The sequence below is a fragment of the Eulemur rufifrons genome, chromosome 6 (genome assembly GCF_041146395.1).
Source record: "Eulemur rufifrons isolate Redbay chromosome 6, OSU_ERuf_1, whole genome shotgun sequence".
Taxonomy (NCBI): domain Eukaryota; kingdom Metazoa; phylum Chordata; class Mammalia; order Primates; family Lemuridae; genus Eulemur; species Eulemur rufifrons.
In genome coordinates this window covers 18,041,395-18,068,943 of record NC_090988.1, presented here as the reverse complement: position 1 = coordinate 18,068,943, position 27,549 = coordinate 18,041,395, and the positions used below count along the sequence as shown (strand labels likewise).

General features: G+C 50.5%; 1 protein-coding gene across 1 annotated transcript; it reads right to left on the bottom strand.

Moving 5' to 3' along the window:
* Positions 1-260: 260 nt before the first annotated feature.
* PCSK7 (proprotein convertase subtilisin/kexin type 7) lies at positions 261-27,549 on the bottom strand. The gene is made up of 17 exons (XM_069470859.1): positions 27,486-27,549; positions 25,820-25,939; positions 24,861-25,340; positions 24,076-24,210; positions 23,299-23,464; positions 22,195-22,285; positions 21,212-21,266; positions 20,599-20,737; positions 19,355-19,455; positions 16,597-16,764; positions 16,036-16,143; positions 15,413-15,515; positions 3,900-4,056; positions 3,250-3,344; positions 2,329-2,422; positions 1,957-2,074; positions 261-1,662 (listed from the first exon to the last, which is right to left on the bottom strand). The coding sequence occupies exons 3-17, from the start codon at positions 25,326-25,328 to the stop codon at positions 1,294-1,296; spliced, it is 2,367 nt and encodes a 788-aa protein (XP_069326960.1). The 5' UTR covers positions 25,329-25,340; positions 25,820-25,939; positions 27,486-27,549; the 3' UTR covers positions 261-1,293.

Below are 27,549 nucleotides of genomic sequence, written 5' to 3'. Positions count from 1 at the left end.
TCAAAAAGGAAAAAAATATATATATACATCAATCTTTTCTCAGGCCTGGCTGGCAGAGTTTGATTTGCCCTAGTCACTTCCGTGACGGTCCCAAGAAATCTGAGCAGGGAGCAGGCAGGTATTGGGTTTGTTTGTGTGTATTCCTGGCCGCCGTCCTCTGAAGGACCCTTCACACCCCGAGACTCCAGGAGGGTCTGGTTCTTTCTGAGGAACCAGGCCGTGGAATAAGAGGGTGAGTCTCGGGGACTGAAGGGAAAGAGAAGCCACGTGGCAACTTGCATTAGCTTTGGGGAGGCAGAGGGAAGGAGAGATGGGGGCGGCAGAATTGTTTGGAAGGTTTTTATTTTGGAAAAGCTGTGCAGAAAAAAATTCAACAAAATGTTGCTATGAAAAGAGAAAACCAAATTTTAAGCATTAAAAAAAAAATTCAGATCAGCTGACTAGCGTGGGAGGCCACGAAAAGGAGGAAGAGCCACGGCCTGCAAGGCAGACAGCTGACCTCCGGGGGGAAGGCCATTTCCCTGAGCACTTTGCGGAGGAAGACGGGGTGGTTGCAGAGCTGGAGTGGCAGTGGCCCCAACCCCAAGGCTGTCTCCTGAAACACACGTGTCTGACGCCCGCTCTGCAGTCCTGCCGCGGGGGTCCCTCCTGAAGCAGCGCAGGCCCTGGGGAGCCAGGCCCATCCCCACTGTGCCCTTCAGAAGGACGAAGGGTGGGGGTGATGAAGGAGTGGGGTGCTTTCAAGGTTGGCTTCTGACAGGGGTCCAGAGAAAGGATAATGGAGGCAGCTGCTTTCAAGACAAGCATGTCTGGGGGCTCTTCCCAGCCTCCAGCCCCAAGTCCTCTTCCCAAGGGACCCCAGTGATGCTTCTGTTGAGATGCTCTCCTGGCCATGGCAGCACCTTCTCAACCCACGCACAGTCCGGGAGTCCCCCACGCATGGTGTGACCTAGACAACTGGTTTGCCCAAGAGAAATGAGGACAGAGGCCTCCCAAAGGGCGCACCAATCTCTTGTCCAAGACCTTCTCACCAAAACCTCTTGTTCAGTCGGAGAAGATACTGTGGCTCTCACCAGACCGTTCTCTGGCACCAATCCCCTGCCCCTTTACCTTAAGAAGGCCCTCACCCTCCTTGAGCGCAGTCAGAGGAAGCTGTTTAGGCCTCACATTCCAGATGTAAGCAGCAGGACTGCTTTCCCGCCAGAGCGCAGGAAAGTTGGGAGCCGCTTTGTAAACTTTCCCACTTTGGGGAAGCAAGAGCCTGTCCCACACCGAGTCTGTGAGGCCCTGAGGTCAGCAGATCTGCCCCTCCTTCCCCTGTAACAGGTCTGTGGGTTGGTGCTGGTGAGAGCAGTCCAGGACACTCCTGTTGTTCTGGGACAGGGTCCAGTCCCCTTGATCCAGCAGGTCTGGGGCGAGGAGGCCAGAGGTAGTGGGAGGGCCCCCACTCTCTGCTTCCACTCCGTCTACATCCTTGCTGTTGCAAAGTGGCACTGATTCTAGCTCTGTCCCCTCCTCCCTGGCTTTTCGCCTCCGTTGGGGCCAGTGGCAGGGTCCACGCCTACAAAGTGGGTTGGAAGCCACATTCCTCTGGCTCAAATATACTTCCAGCATGTAGTAGACGGTCCAGAAGATGGTAAAAAAGCCTATCAGCACCAGCGTCTGCAGAAAAGCCAAGCACCTGTATGAGGGACTGTAGCATCTCTCAGCCTAGAACTATGGACTCCGAAAGTCTCCCCTCTTCTGGGACAGCCTCTCCCACCCCAACCACTCGTGTCGTCCCCTCCCCACACAAAGCCTGAGTTAGCTCGTAGAACAGGAGCAAGGCTGTGAAACCACTGCTGGGACCCAGATTTCCCAATCCTTCATTCCCCGGGCCGCCTTGAGTATCGCAACAAGGACCAATGCCCCCAGGACAGTCTTGTCTGCCTGTAGCTTGAGTCATGGCCCTAGTACCTTGAGGGTGTTGGGGGTGAGGGTGTAACCATCTTCCTCGGGAATCTTCAGCCCAGGTGGGCAGGGCAGAGCGAAGCCGTCATGCAGGTATTTTCCACTCATGGCACTTTCTATCAGCCTGTGGAGAAGAGAAGGGTGCCCTACTGAACATGGTCCCCACACCGCCTGCCCTCACCCGTCCTCCTACCTCCCGGCTGCAGGGAGGGAAGCCCCACAGCGCAAAGGGCAGGGGCTGCCAGCCCGCGCCTCTATCTACTGGCTTGAGGCTGGAGCTGGGAAGCACAGTTGGGGTCAGGGGGATGGGGCTCCCTAGGTGGCCCTTTCCCCAGCCCCCACGAGTTGCTCCTCTCTGACACATGTGGCTGTACCTACCTCTTTCTGTCCCTGATGTCTATGGGACTCCATACAGAGCCATATAGGGTCAGCTGCCACTGCCGGAGGATGCCCACCTGGAATGACTCATCTCCTAGGGCAGCAAGGGGGGGCAGTCACGAGCCAGCCCTTCTGCTGGCCCCGCCAAACAGCCGAGGCCCTGCCCGCCCCGCCACCCAGAGGGGCTCAGCCCACACGGTCTGCTGTAGCCGTTGTCTAACTGTCCCACGGGTGCCGGAGCTCTGCAGAAGTGCCTCCCTGGGTACCCGTAGGAATGGAAAGGAGACTTGAAAGATTCTACTCCAAAGCACAGAAGTTTGGCCTTTATCTCTCATATTCTGGGGGTGCAGCCGGGATTCTGCTTGAAAAAAAAAAAATGTCTTTCTCCTAAATTAAAGAAAGGTTTAAAAACCACCGGTCTAGTGAGCACCTGACTTGATGGCAGTTGGGAGGGCTGGGCTCAATTTACAGTCTCTGTGTTGATACTGAAGAACCTCCATAGTCACTGATAGTGAGACTTTCCACAAGTCACTTCAAACCTCTGGGCGAGTTTTTCAAAAAAAAAAGAAAAAAAAAATGGTGAAAATGAGTCCTGCCCTTACCTGCCTACCAGGGCTGGCCGAAGAATGGTTATATGTGAAAGGACTTGAAATGTGGTTTCAACAAGGAATTTTTGTTGCTATCCTGAGGAAAAATGGATCAGTCACTTCTCCAAGGAATGTGAGAGGTCGTATAAATGAACAGTTTTAGATATCAGTGCCCATGTTTTGGATGGGGCATACTTCTTGGCATCAACCCTCTTGTCCAATGGCAACCCTATGCATTCCACTTGGGACACCTTCTGTGGGGGCCCTAAGATCCAGAGGGACCAGATGATGAGCAGGAAAGGCAGGGCCCTGGCGGAAGGGCAGGGAGGCTCACCTACATCCCTGACAACCAGCCTGTAGACCCCTTTTGCCCTCTCCCCCCAGCATCGCACAGTGGAGAAGGTCCAATCGTTGAAGCCGTTGGGATCCCTGGGGAAAGAGCACAGCAGAAAACGTGGAAGGCCCGGTGCAGGGAGCCGACCCCTTCTTCCAGAAACGTTATTTTCCTAATGCAGTGGCCACGGAAATGAGCTACAGCCATTTGGAAAGGTGCCACGAGGGGCCCTCCAGTGCTGTCCCTTGCCCCTGGGGTCTCATGGACGGAGGGACCTGCGTCAATGTGGAGTAGTGGAAAAAGCAGGCACCGCAAGAGCACGGCTTCGGGAGGCCCACAGATCTAGGCTCTTTCTTACTCTCTCAGGCACTTGCTAGCTCTGTGACTTGTGTCCTCAGTTGTAAAAGGAGGTTACAAAGTCTATTTTGCAGGGATCTATTTGCAAGGATTAGAGCAAATGGATGTACAGTGTAGCGCCCAGCACACTGTGAGCACTTGAAGAAAGCACGTGCTAAATGGCTTCCGGCTGCCAGGGATGGCCGTGCCACAGCATCTTAGGACAGTGCCAGTATCCACTTCTCCCACATCTTTTCCTTGGAAAAGCTCTTGTTGCAAAGAGAGCCCAGAGGGCCATAGGCAAGTGTACGTACGAGTCCATGCTGCGAGGGGCGCCGATAAGGGACATCATGCCACTGGGACAAAACAGTTTCAGTTCCAAGCTGCCGCGCCGTGGGTGGGTGATGGAGACTGTCACTGCCACATGCTCCAGGGTCTTCAGCCCCGACATCTCCAGGTCCATCCTGCTGACTGTGGGAAGTCAGGCTGGGCAGCTGGGAAACCAGCCCACAAACACTTACGCCCTCACTTCATCCCAACATGCACAAAGGCACACGCTCTTTGAAGCCACATACAAACATCTATGGCAACCCTAGCTGGGACCGAGCGCATACTAGTAAATGGAATGGAGTTGCTGCTTTCAAGTTTACACTCTAGCTTAGAGTCTAGTTGGAAAGACAACACATTCTCAAGACACAATATCAGAACCCAACAGAGCAACTTCAATCATTCATTCATCCCCAAAATTAGTTGCTGAGTACCTCCTACATTTCAGGCACTGTACTAGATGCTGGGAATATAAAGATAAGTTGGGCATGGTCCCTGCCTTCTACCTGCAAGTGGAAAATGATATGGTATGAGATATATATATATATATAATTGACAAGGGAACAGAGACGAGTCCTATGGGTTTGGGCACAGAGCAGTGACACACACTCTGAAGAAGGAAATGAATCCAGACAGATGAGAGGGCTGGTGGAGGGTATTCTAGGAGAGGAAAATGGCACGTACAAAGACAGAGGTAGAAATGAACAAGTCTCATAGTGAAGACAATACAATATTAATTTCTTAAAAAAACACTGAAGTGGAAAAACTTCAAGGAAATTATGTCAGTGAATAAAGCCAATCTCAAAAGGATACATACTGCATGAACCCATTTAGATGACATTCATGAAATAACATCACCGTGGAGATGGAGAACGGACGGTTGCCAGGGATTAGGGACGGGAGGAGGGAATGGGTGCGGCCACAAAGGGGTAACACAAGGGAGTCTTGTGGTAATGGTACAGTTCTGATCTTGGTTGTGAGTGTGGTTAGGCAAGGCTACATACGTGATGAAATCGCACAGACCCCCGCCCACACACACACACACACAAATATTGAGTGCATGTGTAAGTGGTGAAATCTGAATAGGTTCTATGGATTTTACCAACATCAATTTCTTGGTTTTTATATTGTACTATAATTGTGTGAGACGTTTATACTGGGAGAAGGGGGCATGGGACTTCTCTTATACATTTGTTTGCAACCTTCTGTTAATCTACAATTACTTCAAAATAAAAAGTTTTTTTTAAAAAAGCTACTGAAGTGGAAGACTCAATTGGGGACTATTGAGAAATTAGGTTGCAATGAGAAATAATTCTCTTGTTTTCTTTTTTTCCAGAGACAGGGTCTCACTCTGCTGCCCAGGCTGGAGTGCAATGGTATAATCATAGCTCACTGCAGCCTTGAACTTCTGGGCTCAAGTGGTCTTCCCATCTCAGCCTTCTGAGTAGCTGGGACTATAGGTGCATACCACCATGCCTGGCTAATTTTTTTATTTTTTGTAGAGGGTCTTGCTATGTTGCCCAGGCTGGTCTCAAACTCCTGGCCTCAAGTGATCCTCCTGCCTTGACCTCCCAAAGTGCTGGGATTACAGGCATTGAGCCACCATGCCCAGCCAGAAATAATTCTTTCTAAAGCACTTTTTCTTCCATTAATTCATTCCAATATGCAAGGCAGAGAGCAATACCTTCATTTTACAGAAGCAGCAGCTCAGAGAGTCCTGAAAGTAGGGGGCAGGGAACCTAGGTTGGGAAGGGCTTTAACAAATTCTGTTTTAAATAAGCAACTGAGACCTATTATCGATTATTGAGCAAGGACAGACGTTTTTTTTAGAAGTGCCGAAGGAAGGTTACTCTAATAGCTGTGGGTAGGATGAATTAGAGAGAGGAGCAGGTGAGAAAAGACCAGCTAACATGCCACCGCCCCATTCCAGGGGTGCGGCGGTGTGCGCATGGGTAGCTGTGACTGAAGGAGGAGGAAAGGAAAGGCTCAAGACTTTCTGTTCTTCCGCTCCCTGTCCCTACTGACCTCCTGCTCAGTTCCGCCTCACTGCACTGGCTGAAGAGTACCACGTGCCATCACCTACCATGACACCAGTGTTCCCGAGGACCACCTAACCAATGTCACACCTTCATGCTGCTTTACCTCCCTCACTCCAAAGCCCTTTCTCAACCCATGGCAGCCACCCACACCCAGGACCGTACCTGGACCTTGTCATTACCTGGGGCTGCTTCACTTCTGAATGGCTTAGTAACTCTCATTGTGGGTTTTCTTATTATATAAGCAATACAAATCAATTGAAGATAAATTAAAAAAGCAGATGGGCAAAAGTAAAAACAAAAGGCACAGAGAGCTTTTGATAACATGCCAGCAAGTATCCATCCAGACCTTTCTGTGTATGTACGTGTGCATGTATGCACTTTCTATGATTCCATCTGTCAACTCTCCAAAGCCAATGTCCCCCCTTCTCTGAAAACAAGGCCCCTCCTTTCATTCCCTTCCTGACCCCTTCACACTCTTGCAGTCCATCCAGCTCCTTTTTCCTAACCGGCTGAGATGCCACAGCTCAACGACTCTCCAACCTGCTTGTCTGCGCTCTAAGTTCTCTTTGCCTCCTTGTCCTTTCACAGTAACGTTTGGCCACAGTCAAATCCTGGATCAGCCTAATTACCTACTTCTTGGCTGGATCTTCTTGTTTACGGCTTTCCTACTACAAATGAAAACCAAGAACAAATAAACTTTTCCTCAATTCTTTACTTCCTTCCAACTACCAGCATTAAGAGCATGGGCTCTGGAACCATCCAGCCTGGGTTCAAATCCCAGCTCTGCCATTCACCAGCTGTGAGAATTGAACGAGTTTCCTTATCTGTAAAATGGGGCCAGTAATAGTGTCTACGTCACAGGGCTGATAGGAGGACAGGATTAGTTAATATAGCTACGTGCTCAGAATGGCACCTAGCAAGTCTTAAGGCTACACACATATCAGATATTATTTCCTTTCCTTTGCTGGCAAACTTGAGAAAGCTCCTTTTTTTTTTTTTTTTTTTTTGAGACAGAGTCTCACCCTGTAACCCAGGGTAGAGTGCTGTGGCATCATCATAGCTCACAGCAACCTCAAACTCCTGGGCTCAAACAATCCTCCTGCCTCAGCCTCCCGAGTGCCTGGGACTAAAGGTGCACACCACCCTGCCTGGCTAATTTTTCTATTATTAGTAGAGACAGGGTCTCCCTCTTGCTCAGGCTGGTCTGGAACTCCTGACTTCAAGCAATCCTCCCGCCTAGGCCTCCCAGAGTGCTAGGATCACAGGTGGGAGCCACCGCGCCCGGCCTAGAAAGCTCTTTATGTTCACTATCACTACTCCTCACCCTCCCGATCATCCCTGACACTTTTTTCTACCAACAAAGCACAGTATGCATAGTTCTAAACATAAATTGGTTCTAGAGTGCCTATAACGAGAGAGAATAATTCCCTCCCCTGTTCCTTACCACCTCTGTGATCCACTGCCCAGAAGCAAACGTATTTTATTGCTTTTAGCTGTTTTCTTCTGGGATCTACCTTCATGTTTCTAAATAGTAAGCATGTATGGCTACTTCATGATTTATGAATTTGAGACATTATTTATTTTGTTTTGGAGACAGTCTCACTCTGTTGTCTGGGCTAGAGTGCTGTGGCGTCAGCCTAGCTCACAGCAACCTCAAACTCCTGAGCTCAAGTGATCCTCCTGCCTCAGCCTCCCGAGTAGCTGGGACTACAGGCATGCGCCACCATGCCCAGCTAATCTTTCTATATATATTTTTGGCAGTCCATATACTTTCTATTTTTTTAGTAGAGACGGGGTCTCGCTCTTGCTCAGGCTGGTCTCGAACTCCTGAGCTCAAACAATTCGCCCGCCTCGGCCTCCCAGAGTGCGAGGAGACATTATTTCTTAACTTGATTACAGCAGATGACTTAACAGCCTATGCGCACACCTTCTTCCCAACCTGCCCCTCATATCTTCTAAAAATAATTCAATCACAATTTGCAGTTAGATCAACATGTAGTTTCCCTTACAGTAACCTTGTCAATATTATGTTGAATCTAGCCAAGTAGTGTACAATGGTTATGTTAATATTTCATTTCCTGAACAACTTGTTGCTTTCCCCTCTGGAGTTAATATTAATAATTGTCCTGTTTTTTGGTTTATTTAAATTCGTGTCCCTATCACTAATTCTTCCCCAACTTCACAAAAGAACCACCTAACTTCTCTGAATATTATCTTTTTTAAAATTTTATTTTACTTCATTTTGTTTTTAGAGATGAGGTCTTGCTCTCTTGCCCAGGCTGGAGTGCAGTAGCTCACTGTAACCTTGAACTCCTGGGCTCAATTGATCCTCCTGCCTCAGCCTCCTGAGTAGCTGGGACTGTAGGTGCAGGCCCAGCTAATTAAAAAAAATTTTTATAGACAGGGTCTCGCTATGTTCCCTGGCTGGTTTTGAACTCCTGGCCTCAAGTGATCCTCCCACCTCAGCCTCCTGAGTAGCTGGGACTACAGGCCCAAGCCACCGCACCTGGCTTGAATACTATTTTATTAAATGAAAAAACTGGTCAGGGGCTCCCTCAATGTCCATTTGCCCCTGAGATTCTCCCTCTGCAGCCTTCTGTCCCACCCCTATCTGCTGTGCTGCTGTCGGGCTGGGACCTTCCTTCACTTCTCACCTGGGCTTTCACCTCCTCTCTCTTCCCCCTCTCCCTTCTTCCTTCTTTCTTTCCTTTGTTTTTTCTTCTTTTCCTTCTCTTGGATCAGCCTTCATTGAAGCACATCTTCTAGTAGCTTTTAGACAAAGGCAGCATGAGTAAGATCTTGTGTGTCTGAAAACATCCTTATTCTACCTTTCCATGTGATTAATTAGGTTGGGAATAGTTTTATTGACTGAAAATGACTTTCATCAGAATTTGGAGGTATTTGGAGGATTTCTTCCAAATGGCAGTGATCCCCATTACTTTCAAAAGCCAGTTGGATGCTTAACCATGGGCAGAGCTTGTCACCTGGAGGGCGTCCTTAAAGTTAACTGGACTGGGACTCGGTTGTTTCCTTGGAGGAGCCCCACGTATCAGTATCTCCAAATCTTTTGACGGGGAACCATTCCATTTCTCCAGAGAGGACTCTTCCAATCTCCTGGCTGCCAGTGCCCAGGGATTGGGGCAGCTGGCTTGGTGTGAAGGGTCTCCTCTCAGTAGAGTCCCTGCCTCCCCTTTTGTGCTGTATCTGGGGGCCCTGGCTCTGGAGAATACACCTCCCAACTCCTGCCTAGATAAGGAAGGGGCCATCACCCAGCTGCTAAGGATGGGAGAGGGTACCTAGAGTCTTTCAACTGACCCCAGTTTTCATCTCTGTCTTCTGCAGTACTGGGGCCTTCACGGCCTTTGCCCTTTGGGATACCGGAGCACGAATGGGCTTGTTCTCGGTTCCCCCCTTGCAGGGATTTGGCTTGCAATTTTCTTAGCCCTGCTCACTTCTCCATTCATTTTCCATCTTCCAAAAGTGTGACGAAATCTCTCATTTCCTGTGGTCTCCTCTTTTTGTCTTTGTGCTTATACCATTTTTACTCCTTTATTCTTATTTTGGTGAGGTTTTGGGAGAGAGCAGAGGTAAAAGCATGTGTTCAATTTGCCTGCTTCACTAGACATCTCCCCCTACCCCATTACTCAGCCAACCATAATCTAGCTTTTGCACCTACAAGTACACTGAAGTGATTCTCCTCAAGATCGCCAGTGACCTCTTTGTTGAACCCAGTTGCCTTCTTCAGTCCTTGTCTTGCTTGCCCTCTCTCACTGGAACTGCCCTGATTGCTGGGGCAACACTCTCCTGATTGTCCTCTTGTCCCACAGGCCATCTCCTCTCAGCTTTCGCTGGAGGCTCCTTTTCCTGTCTACTCCTTTCATGTCAGGCTTTGTCCTAGGCCCTCTTTAATCCACTGTCTACCCACTAATAATGGTGATCTCATTCTCTCCAAGACTTTTTTCTTCCATTTTTATGCTAATGACACTCAAATCATTATCTTCAGTCTAGACCTTCAAAGTTATTTATTCAACTGCTTTTTAGGTGTAACTTTTTTTTTAAAGTTTTTCAAAGATGGCGTTGTGCTATGTTGCCTAGGCTGGTCTTGAACTCCTGACCTCAAGTGATCCTCCTGCCTCACCTCCTGAGTAGCTGGGACTGCAGGCACAACCCACTGTGCCTGGCTAGATATAACTTTAAGATGTTGTACAGAAGCCTCAAACAAAGCATAGTCAACATGACCTTCCTCAGCTCTCTATACCTCGTAACCCTCGCCAATTCTGGTCTTCCTCCTGGATTTTCAATCTCATTTGATGACATCGCCATCTAATCAGTTGCCCAAGCTAAAAACCTAGAAATCTTTATATATGTAAATACTTAAAAAACATGTAATATATGTTTATTTATATGAACATATATAAATGTAACATTTATATACATATATAGACACATTTTTTTTTGAGACAGGGTCTCACTCTGTCTCCCCAGCTAGAGTGCAGTGGCATCATCATAGCTCACTGCAACCTGAAACTCCTGAGCTCAAGAGATCCTCCTGCCTCAGTTTGCCAAGTAGTTGGGACTACAGGTACGTGCAACCATGCCCAGCTAATTTTTAATTTTTTTGTAGAGACTAGGTCTTGCTATGTTGCCCAGGCTGGTCTCAAACTCCCAGCCTCAAGTGATCCTCCTGCCTTGGCCTCCCAAAGTGCTAGGATTACAGGCATGAGCCACTGCGCCCAGCCTATAAATTTTTATTACAAAAAATGTCAGACCTATATAAAAGTCAAGAGAACAGATATTCTCAACACCTAACTTCAATAAATATTAATATATGGCCAATATATTTGTTTCACTATGACCCCTACTTCTTCCCCTGCCCAGATTCTATCAGGGGAAGCCCCAGTTCATCAGTAAAGATTTCAGTACGTAAGGCCAGGTGCAGTGGCTCACACCTGTAATCCTAGCACTCTGGGAGGCCGAGGCAGGGGGACCGTTTGAGCTCAGGAGTTTGAGACCAGCCTGAGCAAGAGCGAGACCCAGTCTCTACTAAAAATTGAAAAAATTGGTGGTGCATGCCTGTAGTCCCAGCTACTCAGGAGGCTGAGGCAGGATTGCTTGAGCCCAGGAGTTTGAAGTTGCAGTGAGCTATGATGATGCCACTGCACTCGAGCCGGGGCAACAAATCGAGACTTTTCTCCAAAAAAAAAAAAAAAAGAGAGAGAGAGATTTCAGTATGCATCTCTAAAAGATAAGACCCTGGGAATCTCTTTGATTCCTTTCCTTCTCCCTTACTGCTAATAACAGTTGGTGATAATCCCTCTCAAAGGTCTTCAAGATGAAGCCCAAACTCCCTACCGTGGCACACAAGGTTCTACCTGGCATGGCCACCTCCTCTTCCCTGCACCCCATGCTCCAGCCATACTGAATTACTTGCAGCTCCCTGAAGACACCATCAACTTTGTACATGTTGTTCCTGCTGCCTGGATGTCCATTTCCTCACCTTTTCTCCTGGCTAGCTTATATGGTAAAACTCAGGGCAGTCACCAGTTTAAGAACCCTTCCCTGTCTTCTCTGCTGGTAGAAGACATCTCTGTGGTGCTCTCAAAGCACCTGTGCTGTCCCTCTTGCAGTGCGTGTGACATCGTATTATACTGCAAACTCGGCTGTCTTCCCTACTAGATTGTGAGCTCTTTGAGGGCAGGAATCATGTCTTATCTCTGAATCCCTAGAACTTAACACAGTGCCTGGGATGAAGTAGGTCTCATATATTTGTAGAATGAATGAGTGAATCAATCCATCAAGGGACAGACACTTCAGAGAAAAAAATGAAAAGACTAAATTGCAAGGGAAAGGCCAGGGGAAGACTTGGGGAGAGGCAGGGGATACAGAGGGATTAAAAATGCCAGAGTTTCAAGTCTGGGGACCTAGGGAACAGTAATGGCACTGACATAAATGGGAGAAACCTGCAAAGCAAGTTGGCTTTTGAGAAGTGATAATGAGATCTAAAATTTTGTATGTGTTAAATGCAATGTATTGGTAGAATATCAACAACACAGAGTGATTTAGGAAGAGAAAGATGAAGGAAAATATTTATGGCATAGCTGGAGAAAAGCACTCATGCGGCAGGGAAGTGGCTTACAGGAGAGTAAATGACATGTTATGGAACACTATGGAACAGAATAGAATCCGAAAAGGAACCCAATCCAAGAAAAGTGCTTGCCACATAAAAGCACTCAAATCTCAGCTGATGTCCTCATCTTATTATTTGGCCTTTGGTAAGCTGCGGTTTTTTTCAACTCTCACCCTCTGTCCCAGAAGCCAGGGCTCTATCTGCCCACAATCTTGCAGAAGCTGTTGTAGGATAATCTATCCTTCTCGCTGGTGAGGGATCAGAATAACAGAGTTCGATCTAGGAATCATTTGTGGAGAGGTGGTAGCTGACGTTATAAACACAGCTGCCCAGTTGCGGAAGAGAACACAGAATGAGGAAAAAGGGGTCATGGAATGAGTCCTGGAAGACACTCGCAGTTTGAGAGTCGCTAAGGAGCAAACAAAGGAAACAGGTACTTCAGGCGGAGAGGCCAGAAGAGGGCTCCGGAGCAAAGGCAGTCACACAGGGCAGCGGAGGACAGAGGCTGTAGCAGAGCCTCATGAATGGGGTCGGAGGGGCAAGAAGAAGGGGAGGAGGGATGAACCCTGAAGCAGCTCCTGGCCCAGATCCGGAAAGGGGCACTGAGTCACGAAGGAAGTCCTCAGGGGCAGAGCAAGTGTGTGATGAAAGTGAACAACTGCTCGTTCATTCATGTGAAAAGGTTGCTGGCTGAAGGGTAGCAGGGATTTTAATTTGAAGGCGGAAGGAAGAATCAGTATGGAGGCAAATGGTGGTTGCAGAGGGAAGGTGTGCAGAGCTGCGGGAGCAGGGTGCACAGCGCAGGCGGAGGGTCAGCCAGTAGACCCAGACTGCGAATAAGGATGAAGGACGGTGCAAGGGGGTGTTCAGCAAGCTCCTCTGTGCATAAGACACTCCTCCCAAAGCTCCACTCTCCCTCCTACCCTGGGGTAGCGATTTCACACCCAGTGTCAGGATCTAAAACACCAAGGGGCCTCAGTCCCCTTTCCCTCACAGCCTCCTGTCAGTGGGAGACAGAAACAGCTGTCCTGCTCTTTGGCTGCGCTGCTCAAAATGGTAGCCATTAGCCATTAGGGTGGCTATGGAAATTTAAATTAATTATAATTAAATAAAATTAAGTTCCTCAATAGTATTAGCCACAATTTAATTATTATTATTGTTGCTGTTTTTTTTTTCTGAGACAGAGTCTCACTCTGTTGCCCAGGCTAGAGTGCCGTGGTGTCGGCCTAGTTCACAGCAACCTCAAACTCCTGGGCTCAAGCGATCCTCCTGCCTCCCGAGTAGCTGGGACTACAGGCATGCGCCATCGCACCTGGTTAATTTTTTCTATTTTTAGTAGAGATGGGCTCTCGCTCTTGCTCAGGCTGGTCTTGATCTCTTGACCTCAAACAACCCTCTAACCTCGGCCTCCCAGAGTGCTAGGATTACAGACATGGCCGAGTAGCCACAATTTAAATGTTCAATAGACTCAGACGGCTAGTGGCCACTGAGTCGAGCAGCACAGATACAGAACCTTTGCAGCACTGAGGGAAGTCCTATGGGAAAATGCTGCTTACGAGTTTTAGAGGCATTTCACCTCCTCTTAGGGATGTTTGGCTCTCTCTGCCTTAAAAAAAATTAACTTTCCAGATCCTAGACACTGACTGAACCAGGTGCTGGTGGAAAAAGACTATTGCTTGGCTGTGGGAGAAGGAGTTTCTTCCTGGTGTGGGACTGAGATGCTCAACTCTCTAGTAACTGAACTGACTTCCTTCAACTTCCAAGCAGGCCCACAAGCCTATCCCTTCTGTTGTGTCTGCTCAGGAGTAAATGCAGTCACATCAGAGGAGAAGACACCTTGGCTGGCCTCTGTACTCGGCAGCCGTCCTGCCTGCTGCCCTCCAAACAGGCGAAGGGCTCCAGCAGCCAAACACCCCGAATCCTCCCCTCCCTTCTCTCGATCCTGCTCTCTGCACTAGACCACCTCCCACTCTCCCCCACCCAGGGGGATCTGTCCTTCTTTCTCCTGCTTTCTAGTGACAAGCAAGCAGTTGCCAGATGCCTCAATACCTAGGGAAGTTCTTCAGACGTTCTGGTTAGTGGGAAGCAGAAGACGACAAAGCTGGAAAGGATCCTAATCCTCTCAGTGGACGCCCTCGCTTGACAGAAGTGACGGGAAACAGCGCAGGCCGGGAGCCAAGTGAAAGGGCACACTATCTCCAAGACACGCGAGCGCAAAGCCAGGGGGTTCCGACCGGGCTGCATTCCTGGGAACGTTTCTGAACTTCCCCGTCTTGGCTGATGCTTTATGCCCTTTCCAAGATAACATTCCTTTTACGGACAGTGCAATGACTGGCCCATGGGTTTCACTCCACGTGGAGGGAAATTGGGCAAGTGCTGGACGTGGTTAGGGAGAGAGACAACTCAAATCTTCCCCGTAAAACCTCCACCGAGGGCAGTGCCCCTGCCCTCCCGTCTGTGTGGCCTTCTTTGGCCATTCCTTCTCCCGCTATGGCTCTGGTTTGATCACTTGCTAAGAAGTCAGGAAAAGTGAGGACAGAGTTCTGGTTTGGGCACTAAGCATGACATGCTTCACCCTTCACAAAAAGTAGTTCATAACTCTGCATGTCAAAATTACTCAAGGGAGAAAAAAAATCCCCCAAGCAACGCGCTGGGAAACGTGCCGATGGAGGGTCCTCTGGCACAAACGTCCGATTCGGCTTCCCTCTTCTCGGGGAGGGGCTTCCACCTCTGTGCTCAGTGTAAAATCAGATCGCTGACCTTGAAGATACTCCCCCTCACCTTACAGACAATCCCGGTGACCCTGGGCACCATGGAGGCAGGGGCAGAGGACGGTCACTGAAGTCTATCTAGGGAGACCTCTACAGACTCTCTGTCCCGCTCACAACAGACCACATCTGGCTCTCTGTTAAATAAGCCCGAGAATCAAAGGAAGAAATTCCCAACTCTTTTACTTCATCCAAAGGCCAATGGGCCGAATCGAGTTCTCTGGCAAGATCTTAGCATGGAAGTCATAGGAACTCCTTTCAACTCTCGCCTCATCTCCCCAAGTCCCAGCCCCGCTCTTCCCACCCGCCGTTCTCGCAGTTGCTTAGTGGCTCCTTTTCACTACTAGTAACTCAGGAGAAAGGTCTCGTTTAAGCAGCCAGGGGGCCAGCCAACTCAGAAGCAGCAACATGTCCTAAAATGGTCAAAGAAAACTCCACAGGTTTGGCTGGAGCTCAGCTCCCGAAGGAAGGGGGAAGAGTCCGGCAGGGAGGATGAGTTTAGCATCCCCAGCACCCCGCCCCAAACCTCAGGCCTAAGATTAACCCCCTGGGTGCTGACTACTTACCATTCCACAGGACCTCTAGCGAGTGGGGGGACTGTGGAATAGCCTTGTTCTCTTTCAACACGGGACCGACGTATGATGCAAAGTAAGGGACAGATGTCCAGATCTATTAAAAGAAAGGGCGGGACATGGGAAATTAACAAACAAGACTGATCAACTCACATTCTCACAAGCACACAACACACACATACACGCTTGTCAATACGACTCTAAGGTCTGATTCTTGCTTTACTGGCCTCTCCTTGTCACCTTCTTCTACTCCAGAGGCTCCAGCTGACACCCTGGAATACTCCTGTGGCACCAAACCAAGGAACCAGAGCAAATGGCTGTGTCCAGGGTGGAAGACGAGAACCAGAGCACCCTGAGAGTCCCAAGCTATACTCGGGTCCCATTTACTCTCTACTATCAATAATAGCTTGGAAACTTCAACTACAGTATCAAGCCTGCTTTTTCACTGGTAAAATGGATACCAGCTGGGGCGAGGGGAAAGGTGGTCAGATAAATGAAACGAACAAACATTCATCAGGCACGTGCAGTGTGCCAGGCAATGTGCCAGGCAATGTCTCAGGCATTCAGCCCCCTCCCTTGGTCACTCCACACAGGGCACTCTGCCAACACCCGTTCACCTTGGCTGCATTAACGAGCCTCCAAGCATTGAGCAGGCCGAAACCATGCTGGTGGCTATGGCTGAAGCCTGCCTCATTGGTGACCCAATCTGCACGGCGATCTTCATACTGAAAGGACAGAGGTCCTGGTTAGTCTCTTGCACCGCCAGTGTAATCTCAACAACCTCAGTCTGGTTTCCTCTCACCCCGTTGGCTGAGCTAGTCTAGACGCTCCCACGGAGGCTACCGGGAATGGATTCCCCAAGGAAAGCTGGGACAAAAGGTCAAAGCCTATGATGTCACCACCCCACCTCAGTGGCTTGCTCCTAGAGAGGGAGCCAGAAGGCACAAGTGACAGCCCAGTCAGAGCTCTCCTTTGCAGGTAAAATGGCATCAGCAGAATAGGTACAAATGAGTTTAGGTCTGTGGTCTTGGTGGGGTCCCCACACCTGTTCTTTACACATGCAACTCAGAAAGGGACTTGGTGCGTAACATTTGGGACATTTAGAAAGTGAAACCTCCTGATACCTGAACTCTGGGGCAGGCTGGGCCAGGCCACTTGTCCACCTGCTGGTATCTCACCTGGGTGGCTGTGAAGACGATGATGTGCTGGACGTCACGCCATGTGAGGCAGGGCCGCACCTGCAGCATCAGAGCTATCATGCCGGCCGCCAGAGGTGCTGCGGCTGAAGTCCCTGTGTGGCCCTCAGTGCAGCCAGTGCCCTTCTGAAGGTCCCAGTCAGTGGTCACCTAGGCAGGCAGTGGAATGGGTGGGGGGCGGGTTAGAGACTGAGTTCCAAGGTGCTGTGGAGTGAGGGGCACAGAACGAGGCTCTCAGGTACACCCTTCCTTTGTTAGAGCTGAGTCTTTGACCAGAGGGGACCCGCTGCAGGGCAGGACAAAGGAGATCCTTAATCCTTCTGCCCTCTTAAGAGAACATCTGGAGAATGAGGATAACGATGATAAGAATGAGTCACTTCTGAGGGTATGACTGTGGGGAAACAGGGAGACGTGGGCGGGTGCCGGTGTAGACAACAGGTTCCCAAGTCTTGCTCCTCTAATACTCTTGCTCCCATCCCCAAGTTCTCCATCCCAACCCCCACTTCCAACCCTCCAACCCCCGCAACCAAGCTAGACAGAGGAAGTGGCCAGGGGAGCTACTGGGCCCCAGCTGGAGCTGGGACAACAGTGACGGCACCATTCAAGGAAATCCAACTTGGCAGCTTGGCGACAGGGGCTGGAGTGACCTCGGTACGACCACGGGGAGTGTGTTCCCAGGGAGAGAACCGTGTCCTTGCCCACCCCTGGGCTTGGCGTCTACACGGCCTGCCCGCCCTCTCTGTGGCCCTAGACAGGACAAGCTGCCTCACTGCCCCAGGCCAGGTGCCCTGAGTCCCCCTTCTCTACCTGTGGTTCTGAGGTGGGAGGCGAGAGTGGGGGAGGGGGAGATGTCATCTGTCTGGCATCAAGCTCTTTTCAGGCTTTCATCAACCCTGGAGCCTCAGAGGGTTTAGCTGGGGGGCGGGGGGGAGGCCCTGCCTGAATCTGCTCCACTGTGTGGCACTCGGATCCTGGGCACACGGTGCCAGCGCTAAGACCAGAAAATTGCTTTCTTCCAAACATGTCTTCTGGGCTGGACACCAGGGTGCCAACTTCTGCCAAGAGCTGTCCTTTCTCCATTGTCCTCACTGCTTCCCTCCAGCTGTTACAGCAGCTGCCAAGAGATGTAATTTTCACCCAGATATCGTACACTCCCAGGAAAAAAGGGAAAAACTCTCTCCAAGTTGTAGTCTTAACGAGAGTGGGAAGCCCGGTCCGTGCCAGGCAGCAGATTGATTTTTTTCCTGTTACGGAAAACAGCCTCCCAGCAACAGTCTAATGTGCAGCCGGGAGGCTCGTGAATTTGCCTATGGTGGCAGGAGCCCCGGGCAGGCATTGCGAAGTCCAGAGCGGCTCCCCCAGGCAGCCAAATGGTGGGAAGCATACGCCCCCCGCCTCTGCCCTCAGAAAGACAGCTCCACCCATCTGCCCTGGTCACTGAGTAGAAACTGGCACCAGGCTTCCAATGCAGGGACACTCCAAGGATGGAAACTTGGCTAAGTAAACTCTCTTTTCATTTCTGGACAAATTATAGTTCAGACGGAAGGTGGGGGTGGGAGTGAGCTGAGTTGAGTCAGGAGGAGAAAAGCCAGGTACTGCAGAGCAAGAGTGACAATTGTGTTAGGGAGACCTCTTAGGTTCCTGGTTGGGGCAGGGGCAAGCTTGGTTCCCCTGAATTTTACCAGGGGGTAAAGCATACAGCATGTTCCTGCTCGTCGTCCTAAGCCAGCCGGGCCTGGGGTGGGGTGCCCTCTGTGCAGAGCCCAGCCTGCTGAGCAAAGCCTCTCTGGCCTTTCTACTTTAGTCCACTCTGGTTTCTCTTCTCCCCAGGGTCGGGGGAGGAGGGAGTAGGGGTCAGCTGGCGCAGAGCCTTGGAACATCGTGTAGACCAGAAGTCATTTATTGGCATAACAAAATTTCAGTTTTGGAAAATAAATTTTACCCAGCAGGAAGACAAAGCAGCCCAATTCCCAATGGCCCTGGAGAGACCTCCCAACCCAGCCACTGGAGAAATCTGACACCACCTGGCTCCAGCCCAGCTCTTGCCTGGAGCCTCCTAACCCCATATGACACTACTACGGGCAACAGGGACAGGCACAGAGCTCTAAGATGATGGTCCAGACACCTGGCCCAAACCTGCTAGGGTGGAGCTAAGTTCAGCCAGGTGTAGGCAATGGCCCCTGAATTCTTTAACTGGTTCCACAGGCTGGAGACACTCCACTCCCCTGCCCTGATCTCGTTTGCTACGACTCCAAGTATAGCTCTGAGAAAGAGCTCTCTCTCTTGTTGACATGAGACATTCCCCTGACTCCCTTTCCTGCCCATCCCATAAAAACAACCATTAGCTTTACTCCTGAAGATAAACATGACCAGAACTCACAGTTTTTATCTAAGGGCTGAAGAGCAATGGAATGATGATTTCTTTTTTTAGGTCCACAGAAATTTGCAAAAGCCTAAATTCTACCAAAGGAAGACATTTCAAAAAAGTTGTTTAACAAACGTGACACTTAGTTTCTATAAGTATTATTTGTCCTAATTCAAAAACTTTAAGATAAAAACCATTTCCACAGATTTACCCAGAGTCCTCAGGTCGGTTCTCCCAACAGTGGCTGGGACACAGCTCTGCGGGGAGGTGGCACCTGAGTGCCAGGACGGGGAAGCAGGGAACACAAACATGCTGCGAAGCCTGCCACGTGATGTCTTGGGACAGCAGGGTGTGGAGGGCCCGGGGGACACTTACGATGCTCCGGAGCATCTTGTCCCCACCACTGAAGGTGACCGCCAGCATAGAGGCACACTCCTCTGCGTAGAACGGCATGCGCCCCTCCTCATCCACAGCACCTAGAGAGCCAGGAGGGAAAGGGTAGCTGGATGAGGATGGGGTCCTGTGGCAGGGGCCTGATAATACCAGAGCCATCTTTGAGCTTTGAGCTTGACAGTCACTTGGGGGACTGTCCTGAATTTACACATGATCTGAGTGGCCCGAGTCCCTCAGTGTGCCCCAAATCCTCATCTGAACAGGCAGCCTCAAGCGGCAGAGAGTATACTGTGTCCCAACACCATTCTTTCAATTGGCTCTAGGGTAAAACCAGGGGCCTTCCACTTTTATACCTACTTATTCATTCACATGTTCATTGTTTTCAAAACTGATTCAGCATCTACTGTGAGTCACACACTGTGCTAGGCATCAGGGCCATATGGAAAAGGCCATAGTCCTGGTCTCAAGGAGCCTGTTGGCTGGGCGCAGTGGCTCACGCCTGTAATCCTAGCACTTTGGGAGGCAGAGGTGGAAGGATCGCTTGAGGCCAGGAGTTTAAGATCAGCCTGAGCAACATAGCAAGACCCTGTCTCTACAAAAAAAAAAAAAATAAGAAAAATTAGCCAGGTGTGGTGGCACATGCCTGTAGTCCCAGCTACTTGGGAGGCTGAGGCAGGAGGATCACTTGAGCCCAGGAGGTCAAGGCTGTAGTGAGCTATGATCCTGCTGCTATGCTCTAGCCTGGGTGACAGAGCAAGACCCTGTCTATTAAAAAAAAAAAGAGAGAGAGAGAGATAGCGAGCCTACAGTTTAGGTAGGAAGTCAGGTAAGTAAATCAATACAGCTGGGGTGGCAAAGGCTCTGACTGGGAGCACAGGTGAAAGGCACTTCATTTAGGCTAGTGGGGGCTCAGGGGAGGCTTCAAGCAGGAGGCAAGTGGCCCACAGAAAGACAGGCCAGAGCAGAGGCTTAACCAGTTGTGGTGGGGTGGAGGTGGTGGTGATCGCCACATGATGGGTTGGAGGTGTTTCCAGTGTATGGTGACATCTAAAGAAGTCCCAAGATCCTTTAAGAGCAGGGCTAGTCCTATCTGAGCCCAAAGAGATGACTGCACTCACACATTTAGATAGACACACTGAAGTTGGGGTGCACCAATATATGCAATGCCCTCGCCAAGTGACACACACACACACACACACACACACTCAGCACTGTCAGGTCGCTACCTATGGTGACTGTGTAGATGGAGTTGGCGTAGCCATCGTAGTTGCAGTTGTCATTGTGCTGGCCCCCATTACCACTGGCTACCACAAAGATGCTCCCAAAGCCCTGGCGACCAGCAATCACCCCATGTTGCAAGGCAGCCTGAGGAGCAAAAACGTCCAGTATCAGTTGAGGAACTCATGGAAAGACCTCTACCTATCACATCCGTCTTCCTCTCTATCCCTTCTAAAATGAAGAGAAAAAAAGTTCAAAGGGCACTGGGCCTGGGGGAAAGATTTAAAGATAGACAGGAGATGGGGAGGGAGCTTTTAGGTGAGCAACATCTGATGGGTGTACTCTGCTTATCAGAGGACAGGGTGGAGCCAGGACAAGACCACAGGAAAACTCTCTCAAAGCACTGCTCCATTTCCCTAAGAACTAGTGTCCCCCATGCTTCCTGCCCCCAGGTTAGGCACACTCTTCCTGAAAGGAGGCAGCAGGGCTAGATGGCATACATCTGGCACTGCAAATGGGGTGGGTGGGAAGAGGGACTGACCTGTAGCACTTCTCCTAGGACTGAATGAGGAGGGTGTCCCGGCTCTCCTAGGCACCCTTTTTCATGCAGTTCACAGTTACCTTTCCAAGCTGATGTGGGCCATCCACTGTCTTCCCATCGTCATCTGGTCCCCAGCTGTTGAGAAATACCCAGAGGGAAGGGGCAGAGCCAGGCTGTGGCTACCCACCCAGGGCCTCCCTCTCTCAGCTGGCTACCCTTCTGCCTACAGCTCTTTCTCTCCTCCCAAGGGTTCCAGATTAGGACTCCCATGACTAAAAGACATAGGGTTCAAAGGTCCATCCCTTCTCCAAAGTAGAAAACAGAAGTCCATGCTAAGGTTTTTCTTTTCCTTGGACATATCCCTAGTTTAGGACCATGGTTTCCTGCCCCTAAAAGTCCTTTCTCAGGTAGCAGGGAGCAGGGGGCAGTACACAGTAGCAGAGAGGGACACGGGCCACTCCCCTCCTGATCTAGGGATCTACTGCTAGGCTTGATGGCAGAACACCTATGAAGGAATATCAATCTATGTAAGTTTTCAGTTCTTAGGCTCAAGAATTCTCTATTCTTTCTCTAAGAGGAAATGCACCCTGTGGAGAATGTCATGCATTTAAGGGAGATACTGTTGGGGGTAGGAACAGGTGCCATCAATGGCATGGGGCTGCCCAACCCCAGTTCCTCCTTATCCTTCCCACCACAGCCATGACCTGAAGCTGCAGGTGCATACACGTTAGGGTGGCAGGGACTGTGCTGGGCATTCAGCTTCCCTGTGGTTGGAGAGCAAAGCCTACTTTCTCCCAGAAGCCTTATGAGTTTAGAAAACACATAAATATGGGGCAGCCTGGGGCTTCTCTTGTGGCAACCTGATTTCTGGGGTCACAGAAGCTTAAGATTGAGAACCCAGTGGCTGGAGACCTGGAGAAATGAGGGCAGTGAGCTTATTAGCTGAACCCGGTGAGGGGTCCCCTGCTCAGGCCTGCCTGGGTCAGCCCATTTTGCAGGTCTTTTGTAGGCAGATTCATCCCAGGTGCTCTAGCCTCTTGCCTTCCCACCTGCTCTGCCTCACCTGCAGCTGTAGATGTCATTGATCTGGTAGTGCTTGTTGAACGCCACAGCCTCCATGCTGTCTGTGAGAGGTCCATCCAGCACCCGGATACCTAGGCAGCGAAGGCCACAGCAGCTCCTCACTAATGCTGGTCCCCGAGACCGGGAACTGCATGGTGGGGAGCCACATGCGGGAGGCTTACTTTCCCTGTATGCTTTTTTGCACTGTTTGAATTTTTATACCATGTGTATATGTATATGTACTACCTGTCCGAAAATATTTTTTAACACAATGCTGGAACTTAGACTTTAACAATCATGGGGTCTGGCGGGAGAGGCATAGAATGTAGGTAACCAAGGTTCCCTTCTTGTCTTCACTCTTAATCATGTAAAACGCCTAGCACGGTGCTTGACACCGAAGATGTTCAATAACCGGCATTCATCACCATTGCTACTCTCATGGATGCCTAATTTTACTCTTTAAAATGGGTGGGTCACATCCCAGTGACCATGTAGGGACAAATGGGCTTTCAGAAGGGACTTGACCCTGAAGGTTTCTGGCGCCCTCTGTAGTTTCATTTACAGAGGGCTGCTGCCCTCTGCAGGAGCGTAAGAGGAACACAGTCTGGAATTAACTAGGAATCAGAAGGAGAGCTCCCCCATTCATTCCCTTCACCTTCTGTTTTGACGACTGAGAGGCAAAGGAACCACAGGGCTGCTCAGCTCTCCCGAAAGGATGAGAGCAGCCCACGACTGTCAGGAGGACTGGGCACTGGAGAGTTAGGACATGCAAGAGCACAGCCATGGACACGGGATTACGGAGGAAGAACCAACGAGAAGGTACTTTATAGATTACTAACATACAAATATAATGTAGTCAAGTAAAAGGTCATTAATGGTCCGCTCTTATGTGTTTTATATAGTCGGGTTTGCTGCTAAAAAACATGTTTGAAACACCTCTGTACTGAAAAAAATCATTGAACTGATTTGTCCTACAAAACTTACCCTTGCTCTAGGCTATGTGTCGAGGGTGGGGTAAAGACATTTCAGTGTGGGAAGGGGTGCAGGGAATGAAGACTGTGATCACAGGAGTGGCCCACTACGGCTGGACTCAAGCATGAGTTACCTGCTATGCGGCTCCCATAGGCCACGCCCACGGCACAGAAGCTGTTGTTGGGCACAGCGGCGATCTCTCCCGCACATCGCGTGCCATGGTGGTTGCCGTTCTCCACATCCGGGTGGGGCATGGGGTCAGGGTCATTAGAGTTGAGGTCATAGCTACCCTCAGGGCTCTGAAATATCAGGGGAGGGGGCAACATGTGGTCACTCACTGGTTAGAAGGGGTCAAATCCTGGAGCTCAGGGAGAGAAGGAACAGGGAGTTTGGGACTCCAAGACAGGGTGGCGAGCCCATTTTTCTCTGCAAGCCACACGGGGTTCAAGATGTGAGCAAAGAGCTGGGGCAAAACTGAGAAGTACCACAGCTCCCAGCAAACCTCTCTCTTGCCTACTATAGGAATGTGCCCACTGCTCCATGGCTTGGGAAACCTGGATAAAAGAGGTTTACGGCTACCTAAAAGCCACCCTTTAGAGAGAAGGTACTCAGAACTTCAGTGGAGAGGAAAGCTGCCTACAGGGGCCACTCCCTACGCGCCAGGGAGGGAGCAGCAACAAGAAGCAGGAAGCACTGCCTGGGATTGCTCTCCCATGGTAGAGCCACCTGTGGTGCCTGGACTGCCTGTCTGGAATGCTGGCTGGGGCAGCAGAGAGAAGATGAACATCATCTCACCTCCCAGGCCCTTTTCTTTGGCTCAAAGACCTTTAGGAAAGGGGACAAGACCGAGCAAACATCAAGGAGGTAAGATATGCGGGTGGGAGGGGTCATTCCAGGTTGTTCCACTCACATAGTTGGGGGCGATATCCTGGATGGTGTGTTCCACTCCATCATCCACCACCACCACCGTCACCCCTCGCCCAGTCACATTGCGCTCCCACACACCCGTCACGTTGATGTCCCTGCCAGGCCTCCGCCGGTTATACTGTAGGAAGGGGGGTAGGAATCCAGTGACACACAGCATGCCCCAGAGAGACACAGAGTGAGGGCTGGCAGCCCCCCTTCACCCTTGGCCTCCACCAGAGAGCCAGCAGAGGCTGTAGACCAACAGAGCCAAGGAGGGGCACAGAAGGCTGTGCCACAGCCCTGGTCTCCAAGTTCAGCATCAGTCACGGGTGACTTAGCATGAAATGGTGGCCAGGATTAAGTGTTGGATGATATAATTATTATGCCAGTGTTAGTTAGCACTTATGTAATAGTGTTTACCATGAGTCTTGCACTGTTCTAAGTGCTTTTCATATATTAATCCACTTATCCTAACTGTAATTCTATGAAGTAGGTACTGTTACAATCTCCATTTTATAGATGGAGAAACTGAGGCACAGAGAGGTTAAGTAGCTTGCCCAAAGGCACATGCTAGTAGGTGGCAGAGCTGGAATGTGTGCCCAGGCACCGCAGAACACTGGCTCTCCAGCAGAGGGTAGAGGGGAGGTAGAGCCCAGGGGCAAAACATACCACAGAAATGTGCCCTCAGGCAAAGGATGGCGGCAACTGAGGAGTGATGGGGTTGGAAGCCCACTAAAGCACTAGACAGAACTACCCATCTGAAACTGAAAACTGCAGGGCGGGACTCACCAGGTGCCATTGCTGCGGGTACTTGGGGTCATTGAAGTGGACGCTGCGCTTGGCCCGCTTTAGCAGCCTCTGCTCTGAGTGCCAGCGCACAGTTTCATGCCTGGCCAACACGGCTTCCGCCTGCTGCCGGATGGCCTCCACCTCCAGGGCCTGCCCACGCCCAGCTGGCTGGACCAAGAGGTAGTGCCCCCGGAGCTCTCCGATGCGTCCGGCATTCACCAGCCCTGCTGCGTGGGCCACGGCATCTGCCTGCTGCTCCAGAGTCTCTTCTGCCCCCTCACCTTCCAGGCTGTCCAGATGCACAGCCCAGCTTAGCCCCCCTGGACCCTGGGCCTCAGGCCCACCTGTCCCTGCCAGGCACATGACCCAGGGAACTAGTAAGAAGAGCCCGGCTAATTCCAGCCAGAGGCAGGTGGGCAGGCCCAGGGGGGCATCCAAGTGTGGCACTCTCTGCCTCCCCTTCGGCATCAGAGCAGTAGGCTGCAGACAAAGAGGAAGGACATAAAAGACATAAAAGAGCTGGTAACTGTAGGAATCTGACAAGGAGACTTTGAACCATCAATGTGTTCCCCCTGGAAGTCCCCAATCCACTCCTTTTAAATTACTGAGTATTTGATCCTCTCTTTTTGCTCACATTTATCCCTGACCAACAGGGACAAGCCCCCAGATGGAGTGTGGGCCAGTACTGACCCCAGTGGGTGACCTCCCACAGCAGTCCCCATCACACCAGATAATCCAACAGAGAGGGTCCAGTTGCTCACAGACACCACGCCCTTCCCCCTGCTGCCATGCACAGGGCTCAAAGTACATGCCACTCCCACAAACGACTGGCAGCAAATGACTGTTCTTTAGGAGAGGACCCCTTGCCCCTTTAGAGGGCACATTAAATCTTTCCCCAGCAGATTCCTCAGTGCAACTGTCCTCAGGGCTAACTCCCCACAAGGGGGCCCCATTCCCACCTGGACTCTACGTGAGGCTGAGCTCCTGGTCTGGCTAACCACGTCACACTCATCTTGTGCAAAGGGAGAAAAGGCATCACTTTCACTGTGAGTAGTGTTGACTCAGCACAGGCTACAGACCTGGGGGACCCAAGAACAGGAGAAATAACGTCCCACCAAACCCAATGGAACAAGCAGAGGCTAAATGAACTTCAGTACCAGTGACCAAAGAAACTTGATCAAGTGTCATGTCTAGGGATCTAAAATAGATCATAGACCAGAACAGAACTGGTATTGTAAGGCCAAATCAGTATAAAATCCAGAAGCCCTATTTCTTGAGCTATCATGGCACCCTCTTTTCATTTTTTCCTCTGGAGGTCTAGTAGGGGACTTAACTGTTACCAAAATGCCTCCCGAGAAAGTAAGTAACACACTTCCTGAAAGTCTAAGTGGTAGCTAAAACTTCCTGGTTTGTGTGTCTCCGAAGGATGCCAGGGGAAGTGAGAAGAGGCAGGGGGAAACGGGAGTAAGCCAGAAAATGTCAATGAAACCGAACAGCATCAAGAGCAAGCCAGCAAGCAGGAGAGAGGAAACAACTGGAAAACAGCACTAAAGAGCTGCCCCTGTAACTAGCTCAGCAGGCTGACTTCAAAGTGAGGGCTCAGGCTCTAATGGCCTAGGTTTGATAGAACCAGGGACTTGGTCTTAGGAGTCCTCAAAGAAAAAAACGGCCAATTTGGAGCTGGTTGGCAACTGTGGCAGGTGAATGGGGTGGCAGAACATGTGGTACCTATGGGTGGCTGGGCTCCTTTAAAAGCCTTTTCTCTCTATTGAGTCCACGTGGGGGCAGGGCTTAGTACTGAGACACACACCCAAACAGATCCAACTCAAAGCATTCCAGAAAAATGGATATTTTACTGAAGACTCCATGTAAAGGGAGAGAACTTATGTCACCTAACATTTCCCTCTAAAAATCTCCATTCCATATCTCTTCCTCTCTTTTCCTCTTAAGTTCCCAAACATATTCCCTCTCAAGTTCCTCCCTGACCCCTAGCAGCCTCGACTGTCCCAAGATATTACTCTACTAAGAAAAAAAAAAAAAAAAAATCCTGAGGCAGAGCCAGATAATGACCCATCCAGGCAGGCTCTTCCAGCCTCAAAAAATCCCAGATTTCCGGAAGAAAGAAACCTGAGCTCTTCCTGTCTCCCAGCAGCAGAGCAGCACTTTTATCCCTAGGCTTCTGGGAAAGGAACCTTAAACACGTTCCGAAAGCAGATCTTAACCTCTCCTAACTGCTACTCCTATCTTTACAGCTCTTAGTGGTCAAGGAAGAAGAGTACGAGCAGCCCGGAGTCCAAGATTCTACTCCCAAGCGACTGCCGCCCTCGCTGCCTTTACACCCAGTTCCTAGAAACCATGTTAAGCACAGGGGTCAGTTTCACCGATCCCCATCCCCTCCCCCCGCCCCGTCCCCGACCTCTACTGCTGGGTGCAATGTGCCCCTCTCCTCATTAGCACCCGTACTATCTTGGCATCCAAGACCTTGAGGCCCCGTCCTCCTGGGTTCCCCCACTCCAGGACCGAAGGCTCCCTCTGCGCAGCGCCCTCATGCTCAGACGCCGGCTCCCCCGGGTTCTGGGCCACCTGGACTTCCAATGTCCAGCCCCCACCTAGATCCCAACTCACCCGCCCAGCCGCAGCTGCCGCCGCCTCCCTGCGGAAACTCGCGGCTTCCCGGGAGCGGAGCAGC

Bases quoted from the DNA above. Each gene is read 5' to 3' on its own strand.
- PCSK7 (XM_069470859.1), bottom strand. From the start codon at position 25,328: ATGCCGAAGGGGAGGCAGAGAGTGCCACACTTGGATGCCCCCCTGGGC. The intron at 22,286-23,298 runs GTAACTCATGCT...TTCGCTGCCTAG, and splicing joins CTATGGGAGCCGCATAGCAG to GTATCCGGGTGCTGGATGGA. The intron at 3,345-3,899 runs GTACGTACACTT...CTCTTTCCCCAG, and splicing joins GCCCCTCGCAGCATGGACTC to GGATCCCAACGGCTTCAACG.